Source organism: Littorina saxatilis, unplaced genomic scaffold (assembly GCF_037325665.1).
Source record: "Littorina saxatilis isolate snail1 unplaced genomic scaffold, US_GU_Lsax_2.0 scaffold_87, whole genome shotgun sequence".
Lineage (NCBI taxonomy): Eukaryota > Metazoa > Mollusca > Gastropoda > Littorinimorpha > Littorinidae > Littorina > Littorina saxatilis.
In genome coordinates, this window is record NW_027126597.1 from 367501 (window position 1) to 378764 (window position 11264).

General features: G+C 45.7%; 1 protein-coding gene across 1 annotated transcript; it reads right to left on the minus strand.

Annotated features, from left to right (window-relative positions):
- Window positions 1-3120: 3120 nt before the first annotated feature.
- On the minus strand, window positions 3121-5230 carry LOC138955047 (transcription intermediary factor 1-beta-like). The gene is made up of 3 exons (XM_070326761.1): window positions 4577-5230; window positions 3911-4283; window positions 3121-3236 (listed from the first exon to the last, which is right to left on the minus strand). Exons 1-3 carry the CDS (start codon window positions 5228-5230, stop codon window positions 3121-3123), a joined length of 1143 nt encoding a protein of 380 aa, XP_070182862.1.
- Window positions 5231-11264: the final 6034 nt, after the last annotated feature.

Below are 11264 nucleotides of genomic sequence, written 5' to 3' on the forward strand. Positions count from 1 at the left end.
CAATCAACCTTTCTTCCATCCATCAATCCAACCATCCTTCCATCAATCCAACCACCCTTCCTTTTATTCATTCATCCATCAGTTGCATTGTTTATTTTATTGTATCAGTCACTCCAAGATAGGTTTTCAACAATACATGTGTATTTCTACAATCAATTCGTCAAAACAAAAAGTGTAGCCTTTTAGAATATCAATAACACAGTTGAACAAAATAGCTATACACAGATTACACACACGCAATGAGAATGCTTCCAAAGTGATATTACAAAATATTGGATAGAAATCACTAAAGATACTTTTGAAGATTAACCAGCACCTTAATTAAACAATCATGCAAACATCACTTCAGCATTTTGATTCCATAATCACGAACTCCATTGTTTAAGATAGACAAGCCGTTTCCACAGCGATAGCACAAAACATTGAATAGAAATCACTAATATACTTTCAAAGATTAATCAGTATCTTCAAAAACAAGCATGCAACAATCAGTTCAACACGTACTTTAATTCCATAATCACAAACTCCATTGTCAAAGACAGGCAAGCCGTTCCCACAGCGATAGCACAAAACAACGGATAGAAATCACAACATATATTATCAAAGACAAGCCAGCATATTAAAACAAGTACAACCGCGCAAATTATCAGTAAAACCTCCTCATCACAACGTTCGAATTACACTTTCTCAGACTGACCAGCAGCTCAGAAAACAATCACTACAACGTCAAGAAAACAATTGTATGCATCAAGTCGCTGGACTGTGATCTCTAGGCCTACAGTCTCTGATGGCACCTTGCCAGCAAACCAGCAAAACAGTCTTGCCACCATCAAGAACATAAGGAGGCGGTACAGAAAACATTAGCGACAGCAGAAACACACAATGACAACAGGAGGAATGTAGGTGGTGTTGGTGCCGACGACGACGACGACGACGACGACAATAAAAACAACGACGATGACAGAAAAATAATGTTGTTCCATGATGACGCTGACGATCACGATGATGATAAGGCAAAAAAACAATTGTCTGTTTCTGGTAACATGGCTAAAAAAAAATAGGGTAGGTAGGTGGGGATTTTTTTTTTTCCACCCCAAATGTAGACCAATAAAACTAACTTTAAAAATCGCGCAAAGAGACTGGATTCACTATACATAGAGACAAGACACTCAACACATTTACAAATGTTTTTCTTTGTTTACCTGGTCTGATATTTCCATGATGAAACAGAAAAGAAGACTTGAGACATCTTACATCTTGAGTTTGGAAAAAAAAAGTTTAGGGTCGGCGCCGAAATTTAGGGTCGGTCGGGTGACCAGAAACAGACAAATTTTTTTTTTTGGCCTAATAGTAATAATTGTGTCTGAGAGCGCTAATCTTAATAACGTTCGACAATTTATCCACAAAGTGATCATCAGAGTAATGGAAAACAGCATTCGATACCAAGTGGCATTTTACACAGAAACCATGACGTCAGACAAGCGACATGACGTGGTGCAGAGTACACGCGGTGTGGATCAGGCCAGGTCCAGCTCCTGGAGGCCCCCAGCTTCCATACCGTACCAGCTTTCATAGCCATTGTCCCACAAGACGTCCACCCAGGGTTGTCCGTACTGTGAGGGGAACGCCGTCACGGTGCCCGGTCCTCCCCAGTCCTGCACACAGTACACACTGCTCACTGCTTCTTCTTCTTCTTCCATTTAACGCCCAGGGTCAACATTCTGACTATTAGTGGCGCATTGAGACTTAATGCCGTGTGAGATGGAATTTTTTTAACTTTATTCCAAGTCCCACTGGTATTTGATGGACATTTTTATCTATGCCTATACAATTTTGCCAGGAAAGACCCTTTTGTCAATCGTGGGATCTTTAACGTGCACACCCCAATGTAGTGTACACGAAGGGACCTCGGTTTTTCGTCTCATCCGAAAGACTAGCACTTGAACCCACCACCTAGGTTAGGAAAGGGGGGAGAAAATTGCGGCCTGACCCAGGCCTGAACACGCAACCTCTCGCTTCCGAGCGCAAGTGCGTTACCAATCGGCCACCCAGTTCCTGTTGGGTCACACGTGGGGGTGGTGGGGGTGGGAGGGATATGGAGGAGTTCGATCGGGTGTGCAGGGGGTGGCAGAGATGGGGTAACGAAAGGAGTACAGAGACCAACATGATGCTCGATCAGGTAATGACGGTAAAACTAGAAGTTAGGGAGAATAACGGATAAAGGGGGTGGAGAGGGGGGGTTGAACGAAAAGAGAAAAGAGAGCAACGATAATTACTTCTCTGTCGTACACAAGTAGTGATGGTGGGAACAGTAGAAGAGCGGGGGAGGGGGGGGGTGAACGAAAAGAGAAAAGAGAACAACGATAATTACTTCTCTGTCGTACACAGGTAGTGATGGTGGGAACAGTAGAAGGGTAGTGGGGGGGGGGGGGGCTTGGGAAGAGAAGGGGGGTGGTAGAGGAGGTAACTCATGCAAAGCCAACAAGAGGAAGGGGGGAAGGGAACTGCTCACTGCTCTGTGCAACACAAGTGGGGGTGGGGGGAATATGAGGGGACCAGGGAATGGGTAAGTAGAAAAGCGGAGGTTGTTATGGGGGCTAGCCGATGGAGGAGCGAGAACGGAAAGGAGGAAAAGTACAGGTAGAAGACGGGAGGGGCTTTCCTCAAATAATATTCACCAATATAATGTCTTTCATAACCCAACCCCTCCCACCACCCCGCACCCCCCACCCCCCACCACTCTACTTCGCTCTCGGTTTTCGTTTTGTTGCCACTATACTGTGTTTAGACGACAGAGTCAGGATGTAGGTGCATGAGACAGACAGCTGTCAAACAGCACAGGGACACAAGCACTTACCTGATTGCCATCTTTCCAGTCCGGTCCCCGCCTGACCCTGTCCCCCACCTTCAGGTCTGCTCTCCTTGGTTTGGCTGTAGCTGTGTGTCCTGTCAACACACACACACACACACACACACACACACACACACACACACACACACACACACACACACACACACACACAAACACATACACGAACACACAAACACACACAATTTATAAAGTAAATAATATGGTGAAGCAAACCAATGAAGTCGACATAGATGATAATCCCCGACGAACTAATTCGTCGTGCGCTGACTGTGTGTATAATGTTCATTACCTGAAGATGGGGTGGTCGTTTTGGCAGTCGCTGATGGTGATGCTGATGCCTGCTGATGTAGCTTTTGTATTTTGCCTGGAAGAAACAATCACATTGTAAGACACACAATGGACTGAAATAGACTGAAAATCATCATCTTATCTATAAAGCTGGTTTGTGTGTGTTTGTCTGTCTGTGTGTCTGTCTGTGTGTCTGTCTGTGTGTCTGTCTGTGTGTCTGTCTGTGTGTCTGTCTGTCTGTCTGTCTGTGTGTCTGTGTGTGGGTATGATAACAAAAAGCTTCGAAACGGCTGCAACGATTTTGACGGGAATCACTGTGTAGGGTTTTAGCCACTCGACTCGTGTCATAGCTAGGTACTTTCGAAAACCCAAACTTGAAAGTCGTTAAAAACGGCGGGAAGTAGTATAATCTATGAGCCATCGAAGACACTGCCCACTCACTCACTCAATTGAAGAAGCTTCTTTGGTCACGCCCTCATGATTTAGAAGTCTTCACATGAAAGCAGACAGCGGAAATGAACGACATGTAGAAACTATCTCAAAGCGCTATGTCAGCAGGCTGCGATAGGTAACGAAGTATTATTGAGTACAAACTCTCTTCATAAGCTGGATCCTGTGATCAGACTGTGATGTAAAACAAAGTATAATTGAGTCATGTTTTCCGTATCTGTGGGGGTTGTTTTAACTTCTGCACTGCGTAACAGCACTGACAAGAGAAACAACAGTCGGAGCACAAAGAAAGGACGTTACCTAGTTCAGACAGATCTGATTTCAGACGGGTCAGCAGCTGGCTGTCAAATACGATGTCACCCACATCCTTGACCTTGGCGGTCTTTCCACTCTCTGACTCAAGGTCGTCCAGACGTGACTTCAGCTGGTTCAGCATTTGCAGGAGTGCGTCATCAGGGGCTGACGTCACCAGGTGATCGATGTTACTAGAGTTCGACGTCATCGCTGCCCGCGCTTTCTCCGTTTCAGCAAGTGACGTCATTGTTGCATCTTCTTCTTTCTGAACGAGGTCATGGACCTGCTGACGTCGCTTCTCACTACACTGCTGAAGGTCATCAAATACGTCATTCACCTTTTTGTGCATGCCCTTGGACTTCTCCTTTGCAGTCTGCATCTGAAACAATAAGAATGTGTTAAAAATGCAGGTGTTTCAGTCCCATTGAAACAAAATACAAACATTAATTTAACGTTCTACATTCGCGATTTCATTTTCTCTTTGTTCGTGCAATGCCATTTGAAAAACAAAAGAAAACAATGGACTGACAGGTGATGGGGGTCATGTGAACCGCACGGTAGCTTGGAGACACGTAGACATGTTTGTACTAACACAGACAGCACGGGAGGAAGGGGCGGGAAGGGACAGGTCGTACTGAACAGGACCTACACAATGACGGAGAACACACACACCTGTTTTGCCAGTCCTGCTGCTTTCTCCTTCAGTCTCTGTGACTGTTGTGTCAGCTCTGTCCTCTTCTCTCTCGCCACGTCTGTGATGACCTTCACCTCAGGGCAACTTCGATGATTTGTTGTAGCACACAACATGCAAATGAGCTCTTGGTGGGCAGAGCAGTACACTTCAGCCGGCCTATTGGAGTGGTTGTTACATATTGCCTGACGGCTAGCAGCCAATCGCTTTGCAGTTAATTTATTAAGCTGTTCCATGATATGGTCTTTTGACATGGGAAGTTTCTGGTGATAGCTGGTGCATGGCTTGCAGAGTTTGATACTGCATGCAAAACAGTATGACGTTGCAGTGACGTTGTTTTCACACATGGCACAGATATGAGGACCAGTTAGAACTTTTTGACTTTCCACCAGAGCCGCGGTGGCGAAGTCGGTAGGGAGCGAGTCAACCATGATGGCCAGCTGACCTTGACCTTGCTGAGTGGAGGAGAGAATGGGGGCTCTGCAGAGGGGGCAACCCCCCTGTCCTCCTTCCTTCTGTAGCCAGGACAGAACACAGTCACGGCACGCTAGGTGGTTGCAAGGCAGCAGTTTGGGGTTAGTGAAATCGTCATGGCAGACTGGACACTCTATGTCTCCGCTTGTCACGCCGGCCATAATAGCTGTTCTCACACTCTCACGATTCACAACTCTCCGGCAAACTTGAACTGAAAGCAGACAGTGGAAAGGAACAATAAGCACAGGATAGCATAACGTGGATTTCGTCACGTGTACACTTGTACACTGACAAACAAGACTATATACTGGATGACAAAACAACATGACACGCTTGACGTTTGGCACTGTTTTTATAACAAACAAACAAACCAAGAAGAAGAAAGAAAATATTTCAAGGAAAACGTTAACAACAGGAACACTTTACTCACACACACTGTTCAAGAAGGATGTACAGACTGCATGGAGACAACGTGTACAATACATAGTATATATTACAGGGATTACATAAGAACATAATCACAATACCAACTGTCAGACACAAAACATACACAACCATTCAAACCACATGCAGGCCATAGGCACATTATGAAGAATATCAACCACATTCAGATTTTACAGACACACTACAAAAGGATACACACCACAGGCTGGCGATCAGCACAAAACCAGAGTACACATGCAGACCACAGACTCAATGCAGAAGAATATGTATGCAGACACATTTGGTTGCTGCTTTATTCTCATATCGTCAAATCACTACCTTCCAGTGATATAGCTGTTTCTCACATCGTCAAATGCACTACCTTCCAGTGATAGCTGTTTCTCACATCGTCAAATGCACAGTTTCCTTCCAGTGATAGCTGTTTCTCACATCGTCAAATGCACTACCTTCCAGTGATAACTGTTTCTCATATCGTCAAATGCACTACCTTCCAGTGATAACTGTTTCTCATATCGTCAAATGCACTACCTTCCAGTGATAGCTATTTCTCACATCGTCAAATGCACTACCTTCCAGTGATAGCTGTTTCTCACATCGTCAAATGCACTACTTTCCAGTGATAGCTGTTTTTCATATCGTCAAATGCACTACCTTCCAGTGATAGCTGTTTCTCACATCGTCAAATGCACTACCTTCCAGTGATAGCTGTTTCTCACATCGTCAAATGCACTACCTTCTAGTGATAGCTGTTTCTCACATCGTCAAATGCACTACCTTCCAATGATAGCTGTTTCTCACATCGTCAAATGCACTACCTTCCAGTGATAGCTATTTCTCACATCGTCAAATGCACTAACTTCCAGTGATAGCTGTTTCTCACATCGTCAAATGCACTACTTTCCAGTGATAGCTGTTTCTCATATCGTCAAATGCACTACCTTCCAGTGATAGCTGTTTCTCACATCGTCAAATGCACTACCTTCCAGTGATAGCTGTTTCTCACATCGTCAAATGCACTACCTTCTAGTGATAGCTGTTTCTCACATCGTCAAATGCACTACCTTCCAGTGACAGCTGTTTCTCACATCGTCAAATGCACTACCTTCCAGTGATAGCTGTTTCTCATATCGTCAAATACACTACCTTCCAGTGATATCTGTTTCTGATTTCTGTACTTAATCTGTAAATGGTAAGTGGCATTTGAGGTTTGAATATTGAGTCCTTCTGTAAACATCCCATCATCCTCCAAAGGTACAGCCCACTGATAGTGCATCGTCTGACGAGCGAAGTGGCATGGTGGTAAGACGTCGGCCTCCTAATCGGGAGGTCGTGAGTTCGAAACCCGGTCGCTGCCGCCTGGTGGGTTAAGAGTGGAGATGTGTCCAATCTCCCAGGTCAACGTATGTGCAGACCTGCTCGTGACTTAACCCCCTTCCTGTGTACACGCAAGCACAAGACCAAGTACGCACGGAAAAGATCCTGTAATCCATGTCGGAGTTCGGTGGGCTATGGAAACACGAAAATACCCAGCATGCCTACTTAACGAAAGCGGAGGGAGCTGATCTAGCTCAAAGAGTATAGAAATGGGCAAACAAGCTCACACGTAACCAGAATATTCTGGAACGCTGAAGAAGAAAATATGCAAAGTCTGTGTTAAAACCAAATCAAGTAAGACCATCAGACATATAATACAGAGAGAGAAAAAACTACAGGAATAGATCCGTACTTCATGTTTATCGATATGCAGAAACAAATTGATAAACGCTGGATATAAGAGCAAGTGCAACGAACACTCTTTAATCATATTATCTGGCCATTCATTTAAAGAAAAAGAAGCCACGCCAGTAACAAAGTTAGGTACTACCCGTCCATTATCTAGTCAGTTATTCACCTTTCAAATGTAAGTCTAAATTCTTTGAAATCTGTTATAACTTCATTTCATTTGAGTAAGCTAGAAACGTTGATTTCACAGGAAACTGGAAACGTTCCTTTTCGAAGAATGCATTGAAACCAAAAGTAGAAAAAACGGTACTGTCATAATCTAGTGACATAGACCAAGAAAGTGTCTCTCGGTGGGGTGCCTTCTCTTGGTCAATTGCGACAGAAAGCGCCTGTGCGTGAGTCGGGGCTATACGGCAGAGTTTTGCTGACAGCGCAGAGCACGGAGATTGTGCCGCACGGATTTTTCGGGGGTGATTCTGCTGTCGAGGCAGAATTGTCGATAGCTGAACTTGATATGTGACAAGGTTAGTCACGTGTTATTGTCAAGGTTGTCTGTCTGAGACACGATAACTGGACACTTGACAATCAGCGGCAAGAGGAGAAGGATCGGTGTTTTTTCGTCCATAGAGTTTGATGGTTTTCATCACGTCTAGATATTTTCTTCTATCTACGTGCCGTTTCTGCTAGCACAGATAGGGCTCTATTGGAACTTCAACGAGATACCACCTGCTCACAGTTACATGTTTGCTGAGGACGAGTCGTCAATTTCTCTTCGCCGTGTGGGGAACACTCTGTTTCACCGCATAAAGTAGTCGGCAAGAGGTTGGATGTTGTGTCACTGTTGACGAACAGAGGCCATTCCAGGGAGGAAGCGGGTTTTGCTTCCATGAGAGTGCTACATTCATAGGCTGTTTGAGGTAATAAATCATTATTTAACGCTGTTGACGAGTCTGTGTTTGTGGAATGAAATACTCTCTGTTGTTCTTTCCAGGTTAGCGCATAATTTGCTCTCTGTGACGCTAAAATACTAATCTGTATATGGTTTTTGCAGATAGGGAGAGAAGGACGGAAAACGGCTGTTTTGTTGTTGTGAAAAGTCCATTTGTGCAGGCCCACGTGCTCGATGAGATATGTAAAGATGACATGTTTAAAGGTGGAGGGTGAGGGGTGGCTGACATGTTTAGTGCACCGATGCTTTCTGTTTGCAGCCTTCCTAACTTCTGTTCGGCTGCCTTTTCGCGGGACACTGCTAGCTGCAGACGTGGTAACCGGGACCGGACATAACCAGCAAACCGGCTAACCAGCGAACCGGCTAACCAGCTAACCAGCGAACCGGCTAACCAGCTAACCAGCGACTGGGTGCGGCGCCTGATGCCTCCACAGTTCCCTGCTTCGTCACCACGCTAACCAGCACTTCATTCGACGGAGCAGTTGTGGAGGCTAAAAAGACTAATTACAGGCCGTCCACCCAGTGGCGAAAGAAAGCTAAGTGCACCATGTCTTATGCACCCCGTTGACCACCGTTGTCATTTATGCTATCTGTGATTATATTCGAGTAGTGACGACGTGGGGTGTGTGACACCTGCATGAACTAGCACTTTTGGAGCAGAACAGTCGTATTTTCTTATCTTTACACGGGATCAGCGTGTTACTATAATTTTCTATATTCTAACTGGCATTTTGTCAGTGACCACGGGTTTTTTACGTTTTGTGAACGTAAAAGAACATATTTTGAGTGAAGTCTCGAGGGAGGTGGCGAGTTTTTACATAAACAGGCGTCTGAAACTTATACTTTTGTTGTCTCTATTTAATTGTATGACTGCGAGAGTGGATCGTGGTGTGGTTAGTTAGTTAGTAGTAACTAACCGTTTCATAATCACCTTAAGTGATATATTGAAACGTGACACATGGGGGCCAAGCCGGGATTTACTCAGTTAATTTCCAACTGATAAAGACCCACCAATTAAGGATACTAAGAGCAGATAATCTCGTCAGTGCTCGACTTATTGTCTGCTTGGTGCTACCCTTTTTTGTATAGTTTTGATCATATACCACACCTTAAGCGATTCACATCTTGCAGAAAATGTAAATTGTAATTTGTGAGCTATTGTATGCGCTAACTGTGATTACTTCCCTTTCCTTTGTTTGTGAATCTTTGTTGTTGTACGTTCAGAGTTTTCCGTTGCAGAGAGCTGAGCGGGGTTAGCGGATTTGTTATTCGTTTTACTCAGTGTTCTCTACATTGTTGTTTCGCATTCTGTAACAGGTTACATTTCTACCGTCTTGTTTTACTTGGATTTTTCTCCATATTTTGACTTTGTTGGAATTTGGGGGGGAAGGGTCCGAGGACTTCTGTCCTAACCACGGCTGTGGGAAACACTCTGTTTCACCGCAAAAAGCAGCCGATAAAGTAGGCCACGGCTGTGGGAAACATTTTGTTTTACCGCAAAAAGCAGCCATAAAGTAGGCTACGCGTTTTGTTCTACACCGTTTGGATTTTTCTTCTGCATTTTCTGGTTGCTGGATTTTTGTATCCATTGTTTCATCACCGCGTGTTCTAGCTATAGCTGCGTTAGACTTACTTTTGTGATAAAGCTTTGCTAAACTAACCATGGCTACAGGGGGATCTCCTACGAGGAGAATAACTTTTGAGACTCCTGGCAGTGAGGAACAGACAGAGCGAGATGCACGCGTTAGAGCGCGTAGTTTGGTTAAACGCAAGGAGCTGGAACGTAGGGAAGACATAGAGCGACAGACGAGAAAAGAAGAGCTTGACAGACAAGAACGACAGGCCGAACGTGACAGACAGGACAAGAAGGACGAACTTGACAGACAAGAAAGAGAACGACAGGCCGAACGACAGGCAGAACGAGACAGACAGGAAAAGAAGGACGAACTTGACAGACAAGAAAGAGAACGTGACAGACAAGAAAAGAAAGAGAAAGATGAACGTGACAGACAAGAAAGGGAACGACAGGCCGAACGACAGGCCGAACGTGACCGACAGGACAAGAAAGACGAACGTGAGAGACAGGAACGACAGGCCGAACGTGACAGACAGGACAAACAGGCCGAACGCGAGCACCAGCTAGAACTAGCTAGGCTACAGGCAGAGAAGGGTACGCTTACTCAGGCTAGCGCGCCGACGTTTGTTGCTGACCGTACGAGACTGCCGACGTTCGACGATGACAAAGACGAGCTCGACGACTTTCTACGCCGGTTTGAGCGTATTGCATCTGACCAGAAGTGGGAAGAGGCCACGTGGGCTAGCCGCCTCAGCACTTGCTCAAAAGGACGCGCATTGCAGCTCTACAACGCTCTGGATGACGACGAGGCGAGGGACTATCAGGCACTAAAGAAGGCGTTACTCCAGCGCTTCAACCTGACTGCTGAAGCCTACCGACGACGTCTGCGGAACAGCAAGCGACTGAGCGGCGAGCTGAGTCATCAGTTTGTGGCACGTCTAAATCTTTACCTGCGGCGCTGGGTGGAGATGGCCGAGAAGAACTGGACCGTCGACGACCTTGCCGACCTCATTGTCATGGAACAACTGATGTCCAGCCTGCGACCTGAGGTGGTGACCTTCGTGCAGGAGCACCAGCCAAAGACTACTCAGGAGGCAGCCGACTGGATCAGAGTACATGAGGACGCCCAGGCGATCTCCGGCAAATCTTCAGGCTCACGGCCGGGAAAATCAGGAAATTCAGGTTCTTCAAGACCCAAGGACGGGAAGGACGATCAGGGACACAAGGGATCAAGTTCCAGAACCGACATCCAGTGTTTCTACTGTAACAAGCGGGGCCACGTGAAGAAGGACTGCCATAAGCGACAGGCTGACCAGAAGGGCGTACATTTTGTTGGCAGTGAGGAGTTCAGGGACGTCACGAGCTCATGCACAATTCCACAACTCTGCGTTCCGTGCTCCAGGAAACACTTCCAGCCCCATTGCAACGTCTACGTCAACGGAGTGAAGGGCGAAGGTCTGCGGGACACCGGGGCAGACATGATAGTGGTCCGGGCGAGTCTAGT